At 46.5% G+C, this 23,968-nt stretch overlaps 1 protein-coding gene and 1 long non-coding RNA gene across 3 annotated transcripts in view; one reads left to right on the top strand and one right to left on the bottom strand.

The window, feature by feature from the left end:
- Nucleotides 1–3,154, bottom strand: part of LOC105475061 (creatine kinase, mitochondrial 2) — a 15,918-nt gene extending 12,764 nt beyond the window's left edge. Inside the window, exons 1-2 of the mRNA XM_011730013.3 lie at nucleotides 3,003–3,154; nucleotides 1,398–1,596 (exon numbers count right to left, since the gene is read on the bottom strand). Of these exons, the coding sequence (XP_011728315.3) occupies nucleotides 1,398–1,596; nucleotides 3,003–3,154 (351 nt within the window). The remainder of the gene's footprint in view (nucleotides 1–1,397; nucleotides 1,597–3,002) is intronic.
- The window catches only part of LOC105475060 (uncharacterized), a 54,390-nt gene extending 33,587 nt beyond the window's left edge, over nucleotides 1–20,803 (top strand). Inside the window, exons 3-4 of one of the 2 annotated variants that reach the window (XR_011624884.1) lie at nucleotides 659–6,205; nucleotides 7,303–20,803. This is a non-coding gene — a long non-coding RNA (uncharacterized lncRNA). The remainder of the gene's footprint in view (nucleotides 1–658; nucleotides 6,206–7,302) is intronic. The other variant, XR_011624885.1, reaches the window with a different exon arrangement.
- Nucleotides 20,804–23,968: the final 3,165 nt, after the last annotated feature.

Consider the following 23,968-nt stretch of genomic DNA (forward strand, 5'->3'; position numbering starts at 1 on the left):
ATGAATGTGAGAATGGATTGGTTAATAATAATAATAACAAGAGAGAAAGCCTTTTGGAGGCATCTTGCCCCTTGAGACAGGGTGGAGCTGGTGAGTTCTGTTATCTTAGCCTCCCCCTGAGTGATTCTACCAAAATCACTGCCATCAGACTGAGCAAGAAAATTCTTATGGTTAGGAATTTAAGGAGTTTCCTAGACATGTTTGCCTTTGTGGGTTACAAGAAGCTACCTGATCAGAGGCTACACAGTTTTATGCTTAAGGGAAAGTCAGATTCTAAAGATTAAGCTGCATATGAAATCTGTTGAAAACCTGGCTATGCCAGAAGAAAAGTACATAGCAGCAGTTCGGGCAAAGCAGGGACCTCTCACCCGGTGCGGACCTTCCCCAGCCCAAACCATCTCGTACAAAATCTATTCTATAAACAAAACCTCAGGCATATCCTTTACGTTTAAAAAAAAAAAAATGTTAAAAGAAGTTGTAACAAAGCACCCTGCAGACTTTGGCAGCTGTGGGAAGTGGGGAGGGCTTTGGGTCCATAGAGCTACCGCTAGCTTGGGACCCAAACTAGACCCAGGGTTGTGCACTGCTGTACGTAAATGAGCCACCAGTCGTGTTTATTCAAGATGGCTCCCTCTCTTCTCTATGGCTGCCTTTCTAGGGAACTGCCTTCAGCTCCCTGCAACAGAAGAACCCAAACAGAAGAACCCAAAAGGGTGGACCTGAAGGAGGAGGGCTGCAGGCATTTGCCTCAGCCAAGAGGCTGCTCTGTGGAGGGGACGCATGGTGGCTGAGCACTGTTCCAGCCGACCACCCTGTGCTTCAGCATTGAGGATGAGGATGCCAAGGTCATGGGATTTATCCAAGAGTCTTGGTGAATTCAGTAGTCTGGGCTACAGTGATTGTCTAATCAGTAATAGGAGAGAATTCAATAATAGAAGTAATAAGAAGAGAATTCCTCAACTAATAGAAGTAATAAGAGAATTCCTCATGTTCCTAAAGGTACACTGAACCCTCCTCCCGACCCCCACCCAATAAAGCTCAGCCACAAACACATCAGCTCCTAATGTCTTACTGGTGAATACACACCATTTGATATTATTGTTTCTGTACCAACTCATCCCCTCGACAAGCTCAGAGTTCTGTCATGCAATTCATTCCTCCACAGGGAGGGATCTTAGCACAGCAGCAAGGGAAGCCTTGTCCCTGGGAAGCTATAGACCTCATTGTTTCTGAAAGCATTCCAGATGGTTCTGCTGGAGTTGGCTTCCCTTTATGGGAGCCCTTTCTGAGAAGGTAGAAAGTTGGCCCCATAAAGAAGAAAAGGACCCCAGGACTGTGCAATTCAGTCATATGCAGAGTATCCCTCCCACCCTGGAACCAGCAGCCAGTAGTTTTACCTCATAGGACTCCTCGTCACCAGCCACCATGCCCACAGTCTTTATGAAGGGGTGGCCAGGGTTGTCCACTCCAGTCTGGATGCACTGGTCCAGGGTGTAGCCGTTGGGCGTCACCTTGTTGCGAAGCTTGGCATAGATGGCAGGGGTGAGGCACTCAGCCATGCAGTTGTTGTGCTTGCGCAGGTCTGGGTAGTCTGCGCTGTGTGGGGAGGAGGGCAAGCTGTCAGCCAGCAGCCCCTGAGGAAAGGGGCCAATGGAAGGACTTGGTGTTTGCCTATCCTTCCACTAGGCTCCCTTCAGCCAGCAGGCACAGGGATACTTGGCTAGAACTGCCCAGGAGTCATACATGAAGACACCAGGTTTCAAAAAATGAGCAGGTTCCACAAGAGCAAGGACTTGCCTTTTTGAGAACAGTCCCTGGCTATTGAAACCAGTGTTCAGTAAATATCTTCTGGAATAACAGAAATCAAATTGGGTGCTGTCTCACCCTGGGGTGTGTACTGATTGAGGATTAGGAGATTCAGGACCACCACAGCCTTAAACACGGGTCATGTCACCTCAGGAATTCCCCAGGTACATGGTGGTTGCTGGCGATTCCCTCAGAGATCCTGATTTCCATAAGAGACAGTAAATGTCTCTTAAGAGACACCTCAGTGGTTTTCCTCGTCTCTCATCCATACCTGCCGATGTGGAATTCTGCATGCCACTCAAACTCTGCTCAGCGCACAGTACCTCATGCATGGCAGGGTTCCAAGGGCTGAGAAAACACGTCTATTTTCATCCCTCTCACGCCACTCCTCCACTTTCCATCTGCAATGTCCTTTAGAGCTGACACTTACAGTCAGTACTACGATATCCCTTTTTTCCAGAAGGAGGTAGAGCAGTGAGAGAGGCATGGGTCTGGAACTGGGGGGGCCTGGATTTGCATTTGGCTGCACTAGCTATGTGAACTTGGGCACTGTTTAATTTTTCTAGGACTTCATTTCATCACCAAAGGATCCTAAGATGAATAAGATACTCCATGTAAAGTGCTGGTCATACATGAAAGTGCTCCACAAATGTTAACTATCCCCATTATTACTATTTAACTGGACTGCAAGCTCTAAGCAAGAATGGTGATGCTACACTTCTTTGTATACACCACAGGTTACTGGTTTAACAAGCCTCAAAATGATTTTCCGTTTTACTTAGTCTTCCTCAAAAGCAAAAAGGACCCTTGCTAACAGTTTCCAGCAGGGGAAGGCATATTTCTTGCTGGTCTTTGAAGCTTTTCTGTTTGTTTTTGTTTGTGTTTGTTTTGTTTGAGACGGAATCTTGCTCTGTCGCCAGGTTGGAGTGCAGTGGTGCTATCTCGGCTCACTACAACCTCCGCCTCCCAGGTTCAAACGCTTCTCCTGCCTCAGGCTCCCGAGTAGCTGGGACTACAGGCGTGCGCCACTACGCCCAGCTAATTTTTTTGTATTTTTAGTAGAGATGGGGTTTCACCATGTTGGCCAGGATGGTCTCAATCTCTTGACCTCTTGATCCGGCCTCCCAAAGTGCTAGGATTACATGCATGAGCCACCGCGCCCAGCCTGAAGTTATTTTAAAGTCAGGAGCCCTTACCTTGGAGGGAATAACCTGGGCTGCTCCCGGATCTCGGCACACACTTTCTGCCGGTTCAGCAGGTACCCGGTGGTCAGGGCACTGGTGCCCATGGTAGCAAACAGCAGAGAAGCATTGCGGCCAGTTAGCAACTTAGAAAAGATACTGGCCATCTTTCTTCTTGGATGAGTGTCTGGAAAGCAGAGAAGCTGGATTAGATAGCTGCATAGGATGACCCTGAGCCACAGCATAGAGGTCAACAGGCAAGAGAACCGCAGGAGCCATAGCCTCTCTTTCCGGTTTTTCTGTCTCTCTCTCTCTCTCTCTCTCTCTCTCTCTCTCTCTCTCTCTCTCTGTGTGTGTGTGTGTGTGTGTGTTTTCTATTTCTTGCTTTGCTTTTTTCTTCATATTGCTTGGGAAAATCTGGGTAGTTTTAGACATTAATGTCTAAACTTCCTTAACGCCATGCCTTCTCTCTGTTAATATGATAAAAAATAACAGCAGAGGATGTCTTCTTCCAGCTATTTGACAGACCAGGTGCTCTTTTGAACTTCGCCACTGCATCACAACTAGACCCTGAACAGGATGGATTTCTGGACTTCTGAAAGGTAGGAGAAATTTCTGAGGACCACCCTGGAATAGGGGCTGACACTGGGATTCTCCCATTGAAGTAGGACCTTTGAAAGAGGCTGAAGTGGCACAAAGTCAGCAGACCCCAACTTCTGGCTCCTGCCTGAAGCAAGTCTAAAAGCTCTCTGAGGAAATTATATTCAGTTTAGGCCCTGAATTCCTACACATTAAGATGAAACAACTCCCAAAGATCGCCAAACACACAAGGAGGTACAATGAATGAGAGTCAACAGAAGAAATAGCAGATGTAGACTGCTAATGACTGAAGATGCTGGAACTGTCAGACAGTAATATCAGTAAGCCCTATATTGAATGTTTAAAGTGTGAAATCATAGTTATGAGCAAGCAACAAGAGACTGTTAAGAATGACCAAGTTGATTTGAAAGAACCAAATTGCACCACTCATCATGATGCAGCTGAACATAGAATGAACTGGAAGATATATATCTTAAGAAATTACTCAGAATGTAGCACAGAGAAATGAGAAAATGGAAAATAGATGTAAATTAAGAGATATGATGGATAGAATGTCAAGCTCAAATACACATCAAAGTGAAGTCCCAGAAAGAGAAAACAGAGAAGTCAGATTTGAAGAGGAATGGCTGAGACATTTTTAAAACTGATAAAAGAATCCATGATTCAAGAGGTATAACATAATCTAAGCAAACAAAAAAGACATTGACACCTAGACAAATAATGAAACTGCAGAATATTGGTGACAAAGACGTGAAAAGCAATCAGAAAAGACAGTTTACCTACAAAGAAATGACAAACGAGCTGATTTTTTGATAATAGCCCAGGTAAGTAATATTTTTAGAAGCAATAACTGTCAACCTAGAACTGGGGAACTAGTCTAACCATTTTTTCAAAAATGAGAGTAAAAAAAAAAATTGATAAAAAACAGATCAATAACAAAGGAATTACTAAACTATATGCTTCAGAAAGAAAGGAAATGACAGCATGAGGAGAGAGCCTGAAATGCAGAAAATGGAGAAAACACATATAAATGTAAATAAGTATTTATATATTTATAATATAAGTACTGAACTACCAACAAATGAAAAAGGATAAACATGCACAGACATTAGAAGGGCCAGTTAGCCCCAAGCAGGGAGCTGTGTTACGTGTCTCTTTGAGTAGAAAACAAAAGAGCAGGTAGTTCTCAGTACTCTCTATTTGATCTCCATGATGCCCAAATAAAGATTGTGTGGGCTCAGGATGGTGGCTCATACATGTAATCCCAGCACTGGGAGGCAAAGGTGGGCAGATCACTTGAGGCCAGGAGTTTGAGACCAGCCTGGCCAACATTGTTTGCTGTCTTTTAGTAGAGACAGCAAAACCCTGTCTCTACTAAAAATACAAAAAGTTAGCTGAGTGTGGTGGCACGCACCTGTAGTCTCAGCTACTCAGAAGGCTAAGGCATGAGAATCATGACTTGATTGAGCCTCTGTGTTCAATCAGTTCCTCCTTGTTCAAGCCTCCGTGGCTTGAACCCAGGAGGTGGAGGTTGCAGTGATCCGAGATTGTACCACTGCAATCCAACCTGGATGACACAGCGAAACTGTCTCAAAAAATAAATAAATAAATAAAAAAGTGTGGATTTCCCTAACATTTGGAAGGCTCCCAAGACTCAGCTGCAAGATGCTCCAAGCTTGGATTGATTGCTTCAGAGAACTTGCTGATGTGTTAGGCTGTAGCTGAAAACCTGGGCCATCCAGTGAAGGATAAACAACAACTCGTAATAGAATCTTCATTTGGAAGTCTCTACTAAACCTGAATGTCCCAACTAAAAGCATCAAAGACCTTAAAAACATTTAAGAATGTTTATGTGTGCAAATAACAAATCAAGCCTTTTCTGAGTAGGGGTTACAGGATATGGGTTACAGGATAGCCCAGGAAATCAGAGTATTGGTTCCTCTTCCATGCTAATATCTGCAAACAATTCTTTCAATTCTAAAGCCAATTTCAATTATAAAGTAAGTTACTACGAGCACACAAGATAAATTGGTCATTTCTTGAAGTTGTCCTGGGGACTGGTAAAGACCAGCATTCAATCTCATCATGTAAACTTCTTTGCTCCCGTACTAGAGTTCAGGTCCTCATGTCAGTATCCCTCCAAGAATAGATAATGGCTCTTCAATGAGCTGCACCAGTGCTTCCTGGTCCTTGCCTACAGCAGGCAACACTAGCATACATCCTTTTGGGCTATCTTATCTGCCATCACACCCTCAAATCCACTTTCTAACTAGAGGGAGGCAATGCTGTCACTCTAGAGGTTTACTGTAGAACTCAACAAAGTGAAAGAAGCTTTGCCCAGATTCTTTCCAGGCAGTATGGGCCTAAACATAAGCCAGACATGGTCTTCCTAAGCTAACAGGAAGTATGTTTCTTTCTGGGATTGACCAGGGATGACCCAAATGTTTTGGTCTCTATTTTTTGTTCCTTAAATTGCCTGTCCACTGATGTGTTCAAGTCAGAGTCTGTTTGTGACGATAAATCTTGGGAAGCAGAGCCAAGAGGAAGGAGAGTGAATGGTCTCCATGTACAGCCCTGTGACCACTGGAGGTCTTCCTCCCTGCGAGGGTGATGTGTGAGTAGGTATCTGGCTGAAAATATTAATGTTTGAAGTGTCATCATATCCATATTTTAATTCCTGGAACTAATTTATTCTAATTAATTTAGAATTTATTATTAATTTATTCTGAGTTCCAATACTGCCCTAATGTCTGAGCAACAAAGGATGATTTGTGTGGATAATCCTAGGGAAGCTTTGGTTGTGGCTAGCAAAGCAATCTTGGAACTGAAATTCTTCGGTATCCTTGCTTTGATTCCTTGAAGAGAATTGATACAGACTCCAAGTTTTGGTGAAGCAAAGAATTCCTGCTTCCTTGACTGTTTTTCTCGCCAGGACACAAAGAGGTATTGACTTTCACTATTAAGACCTTAATTAGTAACCTTGTTTGTGAAATTGAAACAAAGGTCTCACTGAACAGGCTGGTGATCTGGCAAGGGCTGTTCCATGCTCTCTAAAGACCCAGAATCAAGGCTTGCCATGAAATCACTTTTCTTCATGACTAAACTGAATCTCTCTTGCATGTTAAAAGTTAGTCTTTAAAAAGCTGTGCAGTCAGAACATTGCTTTGTCTTACACATTTCCCTGTTACCTGGCAGGCCCCAAATGTTACATAAGCATTCTCCGCAGCTATAACCCCCACTCAGAAGAGGCTTGATTTGTTATTTGCACACATGATAACATGTGACATAAGTAAAGCTGGGAAGATGTGTGTTTGTAAGGGGTAATTTGTGTCTACCAAAGCAAATAGTATTTGGTTTTGCCTAGCTTCCAAACATGGTTTTATAAGTCAGTATATCTTGTGAAACCATTAGGACAAGAGTTTGGAACAAAAAGAAATCTCAGGCTCATTGCAAAGCTTTTTTAATGTTTGCAATTCCCTCCATGTTCTGAGCATTATCATAACGTACTGAACTGTTCTGTTCAGAGACCACTAGGGAGAGGAGATGAGGAACCAGAGCAGCCAGGATGTTTCTCCCTGGGATAAAAGCTCAAGCATTCAGACACCCTCACTGTGGGCTCCACTTCTGTAGCCAGAGGGGATTGGAAACAGCAGGAGCATCTCACATACAGCTTGTAGGAAACACACATGTTTTCCCCAAATATTCATTTTTGCAGTTGGTCCTTGCTGGCCGATCCAGCTTCCCTGTCAGCATATGGTGAGCAGTTCGGTGAGAGGACCACACTTCCAATCCTGGCAGGTACGGGTCCACAAGGACCCTTCTCCCAGGGAACCCTGGCTGCTAGATCTCACAAGGCTAAGGGAACCTGGCTTCTCAACTTCGCTGCTGCCTGTGTTTCTTCCCACCATCCCCTCCCCTCTAATTGGCCCTGTTTTCCGGCCTCACATCTGCCACTGTGCCCTTTCTCACAGGGATCCCAGAAAGTCTTAGATCAGTTACAGCCTAGGATTGGCTTCTAGCCCCAGTAGGAGGCATGGAATTCATCCATCAGGAACTCTTTACTGAGACCCTACTAAGTGTCAGGCATTGCACTAGGCAACAATGATATGAAAGTGAGCAAAAGAAACAGTTCTCTCCTGTGGGGGCTTCTAATTCATTTGTGGCAGACGGTTAAGAAACAAGAAAACAAAATCATAGGTGGGGACGAGTGCAAACAAGGGAATAAGCAACATATTATTCCAAGAAAGTGTAAGTGATATCTACTTTTAAATAGGCTAGTCAGGGGCAGAGAATAGAACAGCAAAGCCTTAAAGCTGGACAGATCTGGACTCGCCCCAGGACAGAAAGGAGGTCAGTGGGCTGAAGCACAGGGAGCAAATCACAGTGGACTTCAGGAAGGATGGAGGGGCGGGGTGGAAGGGAGCCAGGTGTGCAGACCCTGAGACCACCCCCTAAGGAGTCTGGATTTTATCCCAGTGCAGAGGAAATTTACATTCGTGCTTGCAAGTAGATGAGCTGAGCTCATTTTATGAGTTACAGGGGTGGCTCTGGCTGCCAGTGGAGAATGGTTTAGAGGGACATGTGCAGAATGCAGAGAGAGAGAGAGCAGTCAGAGGCCCTAGAGGTGGTCCTGGTGAGAGATGAGGTGCTGAGACCCAGGTGAGTCAGCGAGGATGAGGAAGAGAATGTGTTTGCAGTCTATTCTGGGGCAGAACTGACAGGTCTTGCTAATGGTTTGGAAATGAAAGATAAGAGAAAATCAGGGATGCCTGAGATTTCTGGTCTACAGTTGGGTGGGGGGTGAGAGCCTTAGGTGTTGGGGCCCACTGGTGGGGGAGCAATTGGAGGGCAGAGTGTTGCTGGCAGATGTGGATGATCTGTGTGGTGGCCCCAGGCCCCTTGCACCACAGCCGCTGGGCCTCTTCACAGCTCTGGCCCTGCTGCGCTCTCTGCCTGATCCCCTGCTGCCCCATCTCAGCTTTCCCATCCCACTGGCTCCTGGGACTCTTTCGAAGGCTTTGTAAGACTTATAGTGAAGGCCTGGCCATCAGGCCCCATTTCTGCCCAGCACCACCTCAGAGACTGCTATACCCAGAAATGACATCTGCCCTAAGAATTTCCCCACATTCTCTTCAACTCCCAGACAACCTCAGATGTAGCTGCTCTCTCAGGCCTTCAATGTACATCTCCACCCAAATGAGTAATATTTGCATTACAAGGAGGAAAGGAGAGGGAACCATTGGGTATCTGCTGTACCAGGGACATTATATGCTATTGTCCTGTTTTCCAGATGAAGCCAGATTCAGAGAAAGTGTAAGTGATGTCTACTATCTGTGAAGTTAAATGACTTGTCCAGGCTTATGCTGCTAGGGAGTGACAGAGATAGAATTTGAATGCACACCTATCTGACTCCACTTCTCATGTTTTTTCCACATGGCCAGCAAGCTCCGCTCTCCCACCTCACACTTCTGGGAGGTGGCTACCCCCTCTTTCTGCCCCCCTTTCTGGATCTTGACAAGGGGTTCTGCCCTGCCCCAGCTGTCAAAGCCTGCGGCAGCTGCCAAAAAACCTCAACACAGGCGTACTTTGGACCTCCATCATGTGTTGATGTCACAGATGCTGTACCAGGCATTTGACTCCTTGATCTAAAGCCAGGATTCCTGGCCAACATGGCGAAACCCCATCTCTACTAAAAAACAAAAATTAGCTGGGTGTGGTGGTGGGCACCTGTAATCCCAGCTACTTGGGAGGCTGAGGCAGGAGAATTACTTGAACCCGGAAAGGGGAGGCTGCAGTGAGCAGAGATTGTGCCTCTGCACTACAGCTTGGGCTACAGAGTAAGACTGTCAAAAACAAAACAAAACAAACTAGTGAGGGGGATGCATGCCCACACAAAGGAATCCTGACAGAGGAACAATGGCTTGGTCCGTTTCTCCTCCTATGTAGCACTGTGATAAAGGAACGCCTTTCAGGTATGTGCCTTGATGGAGCCAGTGGGTGGAGGAGGAAGGGCAGTGAGAGCTTTGAAGACAAGCCGCTGATACCCTCATGTATCATCACAGTGGCGCCCTTTGGGAGCCTGCTATGGTATACTCGTCCACTCGGGGAAGAGGAATTCTCTTACCCACAATTTTGTCCTCAAAATTGAAATTCCTTTGGGCAGAGCCTAACAGAGAGTTGCCTCATTTCATGTAACTGTAACATATGTAGTGTAGAAGCTCCAACACGTTTTCGAGGCAGTCTGAGGGCTCTTTCTGGAAATGCCAGGCAGATGACATCTGCGTCTGATTTTACTTTGTCTTACAACCAGGCTAAGACCTCCATCAGCATCAGACTGTGGAACTGCTCAGGTCAAGGCAGACAGGTAGAAAGGCCCACATAGATAGTGGTTACTCATTCCAAGAACACAGAGGCCCACACCAGAAGGGGCAGTTGATGTTAATGATGTGAGGCAGGCAGTTATGTCTTGTGACTTCCGTGAGCCATGATGCATTACACTAAGGAACTTGATCTCACTTGGCTTGTGACTTGTTAGTGAAAAGTGGCCTGCCGGCCTGTGCTGTGGAGGACTTGCAGAAAACTCCCCAGCCACCGGCAGAAGGTTCAGACATCTCCCCTAGTTCCTCCCCAACCCGTTTAGTGTGAAATGGCACAAAGGGAAACATTTCTTTTGATCTGTTTTTGGGGAAAGGCAAATGTCAACTAAATAAGATCATATTAGGGACTGGGCACGGAGGCTTATGCCTGTAATCCCAGCACTTTGGGAGGCCAAGGCAGGCAGATCACCTGAGGTCAGGAGTTCGAGACCAGCCTGGCCAACATGGCGAAACCCTGTCTCTATTAAAAATTCAAAAAATATTAGCCAGGCATGGTAGCATATGCCCATAAACCCAGCCACTCGGGAGGCTGAGGCATGAGAATCACTTGAACCCAGGAGGCGGAGGTTGCAGTGAGGCGAGATCGCACCACTGCACTCCAGCAGCCTGAGTGATAGAGACTCTCTCTCTCTCTCTCTCTCTCTCTCTCTCTCTCTCCATATATATATATACACACACACACACACATATATATCCTATTAGGAATTTCATGAAAGCTCGCACATCATTCAGGGCCTGTTACGGGGGCCCAGAACATCAGGACAGAGTAGCCAGCCTCACATTCAGCTCCATTGCACTAGAGTCTTGCATGATCTCAATGTGAAAAACACACATGTGTATCTATATTTGTATCTCTTCTAATATACTGTATGTGACTTTTTAAAATATTGGTTTGCCGTTTCTATTTTGTGCTAATGCAACAAATCTAATTTGTTTTAGAAAAAGTTATTACTGTTTCTTGCTTCTTATCACCCCCTACCGTTTGGACTTTGTTGTCCATCTTTCTCTGCCTAATTGGACCACAGCCTGGTGCCTCAATCTCCACAAAATCTGTCCCCTTCTAGCTCAAGATGACTGCATTCTCTCTCAGTTCCCAGTGCACTCACTGGCTGCTCATTCACCTGCCCTTGTGCTCTGTGCCTTTTTGGCATCTGTGGGTAAACTCCATGCCACATATCTCTATCCTGTTAACTCCTGTTTGTATTGTCTTCCCAAGGGACCTCTCTTATGGCCATGGCTGGGTTCCTCCCCTTACCCACATCTGCCAAGCATAGAAATCAAGGCAACATTCTCAGTCCCTTTAAGGGAAGTTCCAGGTACCTAGCTAGTCCTACAACTGGCAATTAGGGAAGTTAACGAATAACCTGCTAAACAAGAAGATAATAACTTAAAAGCCACCCCAAGTCAGAGTCACAAAATGTTTGATTCCCTGTAGAAACTAAAGACAGCATCTTGACATATGCCCTTGCATTGCTTTTCAGAAACCAATTCCCACACCAGATGGAAAATGCTGACCCACTGTCATAGACCTCAGAAAGACTGAAACCAAAAAATAGATAAGGAAGTTCCAGAAATTCCCTGGCTCTTAACTCATTATGGATACCCCCTCACTCCTGCTTTAAAAACCCTTGCTTATAAGCTAGCAGGGAGCTCAGGTGTTAAGTGCTAGGTACCCATTCTTCTTGCTTGGCACCCAGCAATAAACGCCTTTTTCTCACTACAAATCCCAGCATCAATGTTTGGCTTTTTTGGCATGCTGGGCGACCAGAACCAACCCCTTCTTTGTGTACTTGCATCCGACTCGGATGAGCCTATGTGTGTCAAGCTGGTTGAGGCCCTTTGTGCTGAACACCAAATCAACCTAATTCAGGTTGATGACAACAAGAAACTAGGGGAATGAGTAGGCAGCCTCTGCAGAATTGACAGAGAGGGAAAACCCTGTAAAGTGGTTGGTTGTAGTTGTGACGTAGTTAAGGACTATGGCAAGGAGTCACACACCAAGGATGTCATCAAAGAGTACTTCAAACGCAAGAAATGAACAAATCTTTGGCTCACAAACCCCACAAACTTTTGAATGAAATCTACTTATATGATGTGACATACATTTCTTTCAGACATGGATTTTGAAATCCTATCAGTAAAAGCCACCAGGTGAGACTGACAAGTCTGGTTTTGAGCATGTACCTGCTTTGTTTTCTGATATCTGCAAATTAGGGTGACCCAGTGCAGGCTCCTGACATTTTGACCATGACAGGCTGTCTGAAGCCTGGGAGCTCGTTGTGCCCATCCTCAGAGGTGTCCGTGTGTGACACAGCAGAGACTACCCCAGAGATAACAGATGAAAGCCAGCAGAGTACAAGGCATAAATGTGCATGTCCTTCTGTTTCTTTTCTTTTTGTTTTTAAGGGGTTCTGACTGAGCAGGCAGATAGGGAAGGAAGAATCAGATGAGGAGCAAGTGCTGGGTATTGGGAAAACAATTTAAATTTCCTACCACCCCAGAATTTCCTCTCTATAAAATATAGGAGAGAAAAAATTTTATTATTGAATAAACATGAAACTAGTGATGCGTATCTTTAGCATTCTGCTAAGGAGATTGCAAAGACAGAAACACATCCCACCCTTTTATATAAGCAAGCAAATAGGACCCATTCATTGCATACATGTTCTCTAACTCAAGTAAGAGGACATGACAGCACCCTTTGTCAAGCATAATTCCTCCTAAATTCACCTGGTAATTGGGGTGGCCATTTGTGTTCACTAATTGCCTTTATAAAAAGGAAAAATAAAACTGAAGTCTCTAGGACAGCAGGTAGTTTTACAACTTGGAGCCAGGTGCTTACATGAAACTACTACCCACTGCTCTCCCACTGACAGTGGGAGGTAGGGAGCTATCTTCCTTGATGTCTACATTTTCAAAGAGATGGCTTCCAGACCCTTGCAGGAAAAGAGTCCTAGTTTGTAAAATCGACTGGAGCCTTTCTTAGCTTTTTAAAAGATTTATATACATTTCAAAGGGGCAGCAAAATACTTTACAATTTTTCTAAAGGAAATGCTCTAAGTAAAAGGAAGAAGCTCTTCCCCTTTTTGCATAGGCTTGTGGGGTAACATTCTGGAATTCATGAGGAGCATGAATTGGTTTCCTCCCTCCATGTGCTGGAGGGCACCGTGTATGAAGCTTGGCAAGGCTGCAGTCAGGGGTGGACAATCACTGGGAATTGCACGCGTCAAAGGGACAAGGGACAATCACTGGGTCCATCCTATACTTCAGAGGGACAAGACCCAGTGAATGTAGAACTGGGCCACAGTTTCTCTTGGTTCTCAAAGCATGCTGGCCCACACATGATAGGTTATCATTAAATGTCTGATGAGTGAGTGAATGAATGTCAGGAGCCTGAGAGACTTTAGAGGTTATTTACCTCAGCTGAAATTCAGGCATCCCTTTCCCTAGGCTCTCCTTAAATACCAGCAGTGCTGGCGATCCCACCACTTGCCAAAGCAACCCATTTTACTGGATAACTAATTATTACAACATTTTTCATATCTCAATAAGGAGAGAAAACAAAATCTTTCAAGGGCAAGGTACGTTTTTCAAAACAATCCCAAGAAGCAAGTATCCCATGTCACAGAGGAGGGAACTCAAAAACAGAGGCTTTAACAGCCCAAGGTCACACAGCTAAAGGGAAATCACACGTACCGAGTGTTCTGCATCAGGCCCTCATTTAAATAAAGATCCTTTCACTCACAAGGGTTTACCATACAAATATTACAGCATGTCTAGATGGGGTCACCCCCTTTGTCTCCCAAGGAATGGAGCTGCCAGAGAGTTCCAGCTGCCTCAGATTCTCCCTGATCTCTCAGGGATGCTGAGTGTTTTCCCTCAAGCAGGGTTTCCACAGGCGAATGCCGAGGGGAGGCTAAGTATGGGGCCAAAATGCCCACAGCACATAGGTGTCATTCCAGGCAGCACTGAGGGGAAGCAGAACCAGGGGATGGCCCTTGGGGCCTTCCTTTGCAGGAACACCACTCACCACAGAGTTCCAGGCGATCAGTGGGTCATGTGAGTCAAGGGCAAGTGAGTGAATGACACTGATATGCGTCAGGTAGGGAGAAGCCATGGTGGGCAGCATTGGAGGGAGGGGAAAGGGGGGGCGAGGAGGGGGTGGAGATAGTATTTGTCTACTTATTCATCTGATGACTGTTTACCTACTGTGTGGCAGCTTTTCCAGTCCTTAGTCTGAGGAAAAACCCTATGTGCTGAGCACTGGGTTCTATTAGTTTTATGAGTATTACCCCATTTAATCCTCACTACAGACCCAGGAAGTAGATGCTCATGTTATTCCCATTTTACAAGTGAGCAAATGCAGGGAGAGAAAGGCAAAATAACTCACCCAGGACCACACAGTTTGTGAGTGGCAGCGCTGGGATTCTGGCCAGCAGTCATAGTCCACACACAACCAGGGCCCTTTGCTGGGCAACTAGAAATTTTGTGTGACTTGTGGTCTACTTGGGGAGCCAAAGCCTGTTGGGGGGTCCTGGGAGGGCATGGTCGGCTGTGGGACAGACCATTCAACGATGTTGTTTGAGGAGCCTTGTCAGGTCTTAACCATACCAAAGTATTGTATTGCATGCCTCCACCCACCCTGGGACTAGGACCAGGTCACACACTGCACAGGATTCCAGTGGAAACAACGAATAGACCCCTGCACACCCATGTGCATCAATGGAGGACTGTGGATGCCGTGTGCCCCCACTCCTCCCTCCCAACAGCTGCTTCCAGGCATCTTCCAGCTGGGGAAATGGCCATTGCCCTCAGCCCATAGCAGACTTAGCCTACCCTTGAATGCTGCTGAAAAAAAGAAAGGACTAAATGTGTCCCCTGTTCTATTCCTAGTCCAGATTCTTAAGGATGAGGACACAGCATCCTGGGCCACTGTCACTAATACAAATTTGCCTCTGAGGGACTCTATGAAAGATAATTCCCCTGAAATTTGGAGAGTTGAATTAAGCTAGGACTGAGCGTGCCTGGAATTTGTGGCGGCCACCTACTCTAGAGGGCCTCAAGGAAAAACCATGGTTCAGGACAACCCTGACAGATCCTAGAGTCTAGAACAGAACACCTGTTCTACCAGGGATGGATTTGAACATGGGCAAGGCCAACCACCAAGTTCATGGCCTGTGTACAGCAAAGATTATGTTACATCCTGAGAGCTAAGCCTGGAAGCTCTTTCATCCATCTGTTTGTCCATCCATCCAACCATCCATCCCTCCATCTGCTCAACAAATGTTAGAGAATCAATCCCTGTGTCAGATACTGGGGCTGCCCTCAAGGAGCTTTTATAAAGTTCAGAGTACAGCCTGGTGGGGGAGACAGATCACTGTAAAAACCTACCACTATAATCCAAAGGACAGGAGCAAAAATAGTAAAGAGGAGAGAAGACTCAAATTTCCCTGGTGGGTCAGAGAGGGCTTTCTAGAGGAGGTGAAAAATCTTTGGGGCTATCACTTCACCTCATCCGGTGGATAAAGGGAGGACTTTCCAGATACAGTGGACAGAATGTGCAGAGGCAGGAGCCATAAGTGGCAGAGGCAGGGCAGGGACTGCAGAGACAGGCTGGAGCCGAAGCACGATGGCACTGGAGCCATAGCCAAAGGAACAAACCGTGAGACCTGGGACTTGAGTTTGGAGGCAGTGAAAAGTGACGACAAGGTTCTTCGCAGAAGAGTGATTTTATTCAACTTATGGAAGGTTGACCCCAGACCAGTGCTGCCGAAGTGTGGTCTGTGGGCTGTTAGCAGTTCATGACAACGTAACTACAGAAATTGAGAGTGAGCATTTAGAATACCTACAGCACTTTGATAGTCATTTTACTTTTTATATTTTGAGCTGGCATTTTGCATACCTGTTATTCTACCTTTTTTTTTTTTTTTTTTTTGAGACAGAGTCCCGCTCTGTTGCCCAGGCTGGAGTGCAGTGGCCCAATTTCTGCTCACTGCAAGCTCCGCCTCCCGGGCTCACACCATTCTCCTGCCTAAGCCTCCTGAGTAGCTGCGATTACAGGCGCCCGCCACCATGCCCAGCTAATTCTTTGTATTTTTAGTAGAGACATGGTTTCACCATGTTAGCCAGGATGGTCTCAATCTCCTGACCTTGTGATCTGCCCACCTTGGCCTCCCAAAGTGCTGGGATTACAGGTGTGAGCCACCGTGCCCGGCCTTATTCTATTTTTCTAATAGTTGCACTTTATCATATTTTACAAATGTGTGGGTCTGCTATGGATTAGAAATAAGAGATTTTGCCACAGATAGTTTGAGAAGCCCAGCATTGCCACTCAACAAATGCTGGTGCATTCAGATGGTGAAATATTCTGCAGCTATTAAAGGAGTTAAAACTGCCTCCACTTTCCTGGATGCCCATCTGTGACACCCTTTTAGGTTAAAAGGAAAAGAAAAACTTGCTTAGAACTGAATATGAGTGGTTGCAATTTTGTAACAATGATGTATATACATATACATTTTCATATATTTGTATGAACATAAAAGTTTTGAAGGATATTCATCAAACTGCTAAAAGGGTTGCTTCAGAGTAACAGACTTGGAGAAGGCAGATTAATTTTCTCTTAATGGAACTCTGTATTGTATCATTTGTAAAAATAAGCATGTGTTACCTTTATGATAAAAAAGTAAAAACCTAAAAAAGAAAATTTTGATGTGTGTTAAAATTTTGGATTTCTAGGCTCCACCTTTTTGAATGAGTCTCTCCAAGAGTGGGGCCCTCACATGTATAGTGAGAAAAAGCTCCCCAATTACAGGATGTTACCAAGCCCCGCTGGGTGTAGCAACCCTGCATGGTGCCCACCTGAGCCTCAGCAGCTCCTCCCCATCATGGGCATGATGAGGTCTCCCTGTGGGGTGTTGTGAAGACGACGGGACAGGCTGCAGTAGGCACTGAATAAATGTGAGTCCCTTCCCCTGATGACCCTAAGGCTATGGGATCATCATCACTCCCACCCCGAAGCCACACCTGATTACTCCAGCCGGCACTCGGCCTGCCCCTTTTCTGAATGCTTTTTGATTTTAGCTTACATTTTTAGCATTTAAATGTTTCATTTAATTTGAGAAAGAGTCTTGCTCTGTCACCCACGCTGGAGTGCAGTGGTGCGATCTCAGCTCACTGCAATCTCCACCTCCCGGGTTCAAGCGATTCTCCTGCCTCAGCCTCCCAAGTAGCTGGGATTACAGGTGCCCACCACCACATGTGGCTAATTTTGTACTTTTAGTAGAGATGGGATTTTGCCATGTTGGCCAGGCTGGTCTCGAATTCCTGACCTCAAGTGAGCCACCTGCCCTCCACCACAGCTGGCTTCATTCAATTTGTATTTTGTATCTCTGTGGACAAGACTTCAAAGGTGTCTATCACATACTTTCAGATCTACTGATCATCTTCTGAAAACCAACATCAGGGTTCACAAAATGGATTTAACCAATTGGGCTCCCCAGTTCTTCTTCCAGACTCCACCCCTCCAACAGTGTCTCCAATGACTTCCTGGCATCACCGAACAGGTCCTTCACTTGGCCACCTCTGAGCCTTTGCTTTAGTGTTTTCTTTTACCTGGAAAATCCTTTCCAACCCTGTACACCGACTGAGTCAAACCTTCTGTCTTCTTTTTGAACTAACATTTATGAGCTCCTATCATGAGCCATGCATTATGCAAGGGACCTTACAAACACTATCAGTCTGTGTAACAGTCCTGCCAAGTATGCTTTATTTTGTGCATGGGGAAACTGAGGCTCAAGAGAAGTGACCTGCCCCAGGTTTCAGTACCAGCACACTAGTGGAGCTGGGATTTGAACCCAGGTTTGGCTCTAACCCTGGATTCAGCTTCCTTGCAGACCCCAGCACCTCACATACAGCCCTGCACTGACCAGCAGCTGGAGGGAAACCACCCTTGTGGCTTAAAAGCTGTGGCCACAGGTCATTCCACTCGGTCACACCCTGAAGACCGCAGAATTGCATTGACCACAGCAGCTCCTAGGCACAGGATCGTCACCTCAGGGCACATGACTCCTCCTAGAGTTGCAGATTATAAACTGTTCTGTTTCCCTGTCCTCAGGCCTCTGCTGAAGTAGCCCAAATGCCAGGGACATTTCTTCCCGCTCCACTCTGACCCTAGCTGCTCAATGTGCCTGCCAGGCCTTGCGAGGGATGCTGTGCCAGTGTGAGGAGGAAGGTAGTCTCCAGCTTTCACCCCATAGAAGCTGTCTGCCTCAGTTTCCCTAACCTGGAACACCGCTATGACTCCTGAGTTGAAAAACACTGTTGACAGCATCTAGGCTAAAATTAGCAGAATGCCTGGGCTCCAAGCCAGGGAGATTTGGGGTGATGGGAAGGTGCAAGAGCACAGCCAGACAGAGCCCAAAGCAATAATATCCTGTTTGTTCCTACACTGCCGTCCCCACTAAAAAACAAGGACAGCTGCATCAAGCCCTTTTGTTAAGTGGCCACACAAGCTGCACATTTCTTGGTCCCAGGCAGGCATACCGGGAGTTCAGATCCCGGTCTAATGGTCTTCTCTGGTTCTGTGACATCCTGGAATGTGAAAGGGAGGCCTTGGGTTCTGTCACTGCCTCCAGCCTGAGCCCCCTGTGCTTCCTGGGCATCCCGGATGGACCATGTCTGCCTTTCTGCTGACTCAGACTTATTTCTGGTCCAGCCATTCAGTGTCCCTGTGTGTGAACTCCTCAGCCAGAGGGCAGGTGGAAGGCCAGGAGGAGGACCATATGTCATCTTTCCATCCAGAGAGCCACCCCAAAACAGAGGACGTCCTTGGGCTTGGACCAGCTTCACAGAACACACTGAACAAATTCTCACGATGCCAGGCGCCTAGGCCGGCAGAAAATGCCTCTCCCCTCCCAGTTCTCAGACAGCAAAGGGTTTGCGTTACCTCACAACCACTGGGTACACAGCCAACCGTAATGGGCACTCTTGGCATCACTGTTCTACTCAGCAAATAGTCCTAGGCAGGAGATATTTAGAATCCTACTCTGTAAAACAGAGGCCTTTCCTAGGCCTCCTATAATGAAGGCATGGGACGGTTACCAGACTTGTCCCTCAAGGGGTAAATTGTTTACAAGAAAACAGGAAGCTAGCAGCCATCTAGTCCTTTTAAGTGCTGTGAAGAAGTGGGCTGCCTTCTTCCCCGCCCAAGGGAGGGAGTCTCTGAGACTTCCCAGGCAGGGTTGGTGTGACCTCTAGCAGTCACCTTCAGCATGGGTTGCTGCTGGATTCCTGGCTCTGTGGGCAGAAGCTCTGAGAATGCTTGACACAGGCTGTATCGGGGGTTCCTTTGGGAAGACAAATGGAGCCTGCTCTAGGCTATGGCAGAGATGGAGGCCCAGGGCCTCTGAGTTAGGGGCAAAGTCAGTCCCCCTCCTGTGTCCGAAACCCCAGGACTCCTCATTCTGTATGGCACTCCCCCAACCCACAGTTTCCTTAGGAAAACTGACCTGGCTATGGGCCATTTCCTTGTGAGGTGATTTGGTCATGAGGCTGGCAGAGTCCATGGGGTGCATGTGGCACTCCTGTGCTTTGCTGGGACAGTACCTTAACCCACAGGCATGATTAACTCCAAAGTCTGGGGTCTTTGGAGAAGGTGCCTATCAATGCAGAGGAAGTGAGGTGCCCACACCACCAGACAAGGCCCAGAGCCTCCTGGAAGAGCCTGTCAGGAAGCGTCAGGCCACATACTGTGGCCGTGCTCGCCTCCCTGAGAGGACAGACAGAACAGACCAAGGACACGAATTCAGAACAGAGAAAATGTGAGAGCCGTAGACAGGAAAAGCAGCCCTTCTGGAAACAGCGCACTGGTGTACCTAGCGTAACCTTGTCCTGAGGGCACTGACTGCCCCTCACTTGACTCGGCTGACACTGTGAGGGGTCACGAGCCTGACACTTTCTGAAAGGTCTAAAGGGCAGCACTGAGGAGACCTAAAGGTTTTGCTGTTTGTCAAATGTCACTCTTCCTCACATTCAGAGGAGAGCATTTGAAGGCAGACCACTTGAGGGACAAGGACAGGACTGATTTTTAACCCCAGGACTACCAAGCAAGCAAGCTAGCAAAGACTAGACCTCTGCCCAGGTGCAACACATGGAGCCAATTCCACAGGTTTTTGTTGTTTTTTAAAATTAACCTCCAGTGGGAAAGGTAAGGATGGCAGGGAGGGGAGATAGTTACTTGGCTCATTATCAATGTGTTCATGTTAGTGATGGCAAAACTGAATCTCTAGCAATACTATTTGCCAGTTTAAACTGGGCCTGGCTATTGGGCTTATTAGTAAATAGCTTCTCAAAATTTTAATTTTCTAGTTAGTTCATCCCAAGTCACTGATTTACACGTCTTTTGAGACTGAGACTGCTGGGGAAAAACATTCCCAGAAATCAGTGGATTAGACTCTCTAAATTACAAGGGAAAGACATTTGAAGTTTAAAGTTGTCCCAAACTTAGCGTCAAAATACAGCCTTTAGAATTTTTTTTTTTTTTTTCAAATCAAGAAAAAGTCCTAATTCACTACCAAAAAGAGACTCTGCAGGCAGCGTGCTGATTTGTTCTGCTCCTGGTGCTGAGCTGCCCCCACCTGTGTGCAGGGAGGAGGGGGTGCTTCGGCCAAGGGCGGGCGCTCTGCTGGCTTTAGCGAGTCACCATTGCCTCCTCGCAGTCAGCGTCCTAACGGGGTCTCGGTCCACAGCCCTGCATCCACTCCTCCAAGGCCCTTCACACTGGCTCTAGCCATGACCCCTCTTTGGAGGAATAAAGCAGAGTTTCACGGACTCACCGACCTTGAAGCCGGAGTCTCCCACGTCCTGCTGAGCGCACACAGCCAAGAAGTGTATGTAGGGCGAGCTGGCCGGGCGGGCCTGGAAAAGCCTCCCTGGCGGGGCGGGGCCAGAGGACCTCGCCAATCCCAGCGCAGACCTCTGGGCGCACCGGCCCCCACAGCTGTACCGTTGAAGGCAGGCCCCTGGGCGCTTGGCTCTTCATAGCACCTGCCCTTTGTCTGAAACATAAAAGGAGGACCCAATCTTGCTCTCCAGGCCTGGTCCTGAAGGCTCCTCTGCCAGGGCTCTGGATCTCAGAATGGAAGGCCCAGCGGGTGAAATTGTGTATCTGTTGGGGGATTTGTTTCCCTCTTCTCTCAGGTGTACCAGCCTTGGGGCCCTGGTGAGCTCTGGAGGATGAACCCCTCAAGCCAAGGTCGGAGAGGAGGATATCTCAAGCTGCCTGGCTCCAGCAGCTGACCGGGCCCTGAGCCAGGGGCTGGAGGGACCTCTTTCCAGCGTCTTTGTCTGGGGCCTAGATCCAGGGACAATTACAGTCACGTTTCTGTTCAAGATCAGGCCATCTGCAGTAGACGGCTAGATCATCTCGCTTTCTGTCCACACCAGCTTAACCCACAGCAGGCCATAGCCCTGCTTAAAAATAGTCCTACTTGGGATATCCACCGCACGCCGGTAAGGTTGCCTGTAAATAGCAATGACCCAGCAGGATTTTGGACAGCAGCCCTGCCATTTCAAGGGAGCCTGCCTAGGCATCTGGTGACCGTCACGTACTCGGCTTCTGAGGCCACGTGGACATGACCAACTGGTTCCTGTCTCTTACTTCTCAGAGCCTAGCTCATGCTCAAAGGACTTGATGGAGCAGGGGGTGGAGCCCCAGGAATAACCTTCTACCCAGTGTGCTTTCTCCTTCAGAGTTTCCATTCCTTTAAATCACGACCCATGTTTAAAAATATCATCGAATTTACCTTTGCATGGGGTATTGATTGGGAGAGCACATGAGGGGGCCTTTTGGCAGGACGGAAAGGTTCCTGATTGGGGTGGTTCTATAAAGATTGGGACCAATCAAATTAATTTCGTAGTCCTTTAAGGAGTCAAGACCCACCAGCTTGCATATTCCGTCATCAAGGCAGTCTCGGTTTATTCCTTCTCAAAATAGCTCTTTTCCACACACACTTGTTTCAAGTCAGTTCAGGCACCAAGTGAAATAAATCCAGTGACCCTGAAATAGCCCAGCTTCCAGATCCAGAAAATTACAAGGCTTTTGAAGAGCGTGGAATTGTAGATTTAAAGGATGGCAGTTATAGCAAAAACCTCCTTTTCCTCCCCAATTGCCTAATCAGCATTTAGGGCCCCCTCCACTCACCCTACCTCAACACCTTATATTTTACAGAGTAAATGTATATGTTAGTAAGGTCAGAAGAAAAGTTGGGTCATTGTTGAGAAAAGAGAGTACCACTCTTCTTTTGGGGGCCTGGTCCTCTTCAAGCATATTATACAGGTGGTGTGATGGGGATGAAATCTCTACAAGGGACTCACAGTAGAAATTCTGGCTTTCTGGAAATCTTTCAGATGCCATCTCTGTCACATGCCATCCGTTCCCTTCTTATCGTTGCCAACTCCCTTTGAAGCTCTGGGGCTCTAGCCACACCAGGCTGCCCTGTGGCTGGCTTCTGCCACAGGGGCAGGAACAGAATTGAAGTATGCGACTGCCATATCATTTGCTTTAAAGGAAAATGTCCTGGACTTAGTCTCTTTTCTGTTCCTGGGTCCAGCAGGAATGTGGCTAGAGCAGGCCCCAAATTTGACCTCGTAGGCAAGGACGATGCCTTGTGGGATGGGCAAATAATAGGATGAAAGGAACCTGGGTTCCTGTGTCCCACCAGCCTGGATTGCTCATTTCAGAATTGGGCAGGAGGAACCCCTTTCCTTAGTCTATTCTTGCATCCAGCAACTGTAACTTAATTCCATCAGCTCTAAATGTTACCACAACTTCATAGAAGTTAAAGTATTTTCATATATAGTAATCCATATAACCACTGCAGTAATTTTAGGGGTAGATAGGAGCCTTATTTCAGAAGCCCCTCCTAGGTGGAGCTTCTCCTGTCTCCACCACCCATTCAGGAGCGTTGAGCTGCCATGCAATGGACTGAGCTGTTCTGGGTAGTAGTGAGTTCTCTGTGCCTGGAGGTAATCAAATATGGGCTGGGGATGTCACAGGAAGAATCTAAGCACTGGAAAGAAAGTGTGATTAGTTGATCCTTCATATCATTTCAAAGCTTTCCCCAAATTCTTTGAATTTTAGGGCCTCTTCTAAACTGTTTTTCTCCCTGAACTTTAGAAGTAATATTTAGAAGTAAAATAATATATCTGAAGGAATTCACTGCTATGAAGAAGATGTAAAATAAAAATAAAGCCCCTAGGCCCCCAGGCAAAACAAAACAGACTCATTGTGGTAAAAGAGACCCCAGAAAACATTAAAAACCAGGATTCTACAGCTTTGGCAAGGCAAGAGGTCAGTCACACCCAACGTTCCCCCACCTCAATAACTGCCTCAAGACTTTCTTTCCTACAGTTAAACTAAAACCAGTTCCTGAAAACTGTGTCTGGAAGATTTCTTCCTCAACTTCAACAGACAGACAACCTGACTTGGCGAACCCCCCTTCCCTCAATGCAGTTTCCCCATGACAAGTGTTGAGCCTTACGAAGCACACCGTCCTCATAACTGACCGCAGACTGCAGCCAGTTCTGGCCGGTTTACAGAGACTGCACACCAAGTGTCTTTGTGCCCCGTGTTTCACCTTTTGAGGTATACAGTCCAATTTTACTACATTTTAATGTTAAGTCTCCATCCCAAAGTGAACATGGGTTGTATGTATGTAACATGTATGATTACTATGCATGCATTAGGGCCTCATAAATATTCATAAGATTATCCTATAACCTACTAAATGTATATGTATGGCTCATTTATGGGCATAAATCTCAGCCTCTCCCTTTTTCTCTGAAGTGCTTGCTTTTGGCTTTGGCCAGAGGCTCCAGCCTGCAGACTGTAACCCTTTATAAGAAATAAAGATATATTTTTTTCTAAATGTATACATTTCATGGTTTTGACAATGTAGAAAAATGAGGAAAAGACTTAAATGAAGAAACCAATGAGATTTCTGAATA

This window comes from Macaca nemestrina, chromosome 6 (assembly GCF_043159975.1).
Source record: "Macaca nemestrina isolate mMacNem1 chromosome 6, mMacNem.hap1, whole genome shotgun sequence".
NCBI classification, from domain to species: domain Eukaryota; kingdom Metazoa; phylum Chordata; class Mammalia; order Primates; family Cercopithecidae; genus Macaca; species Macaca nemestrina.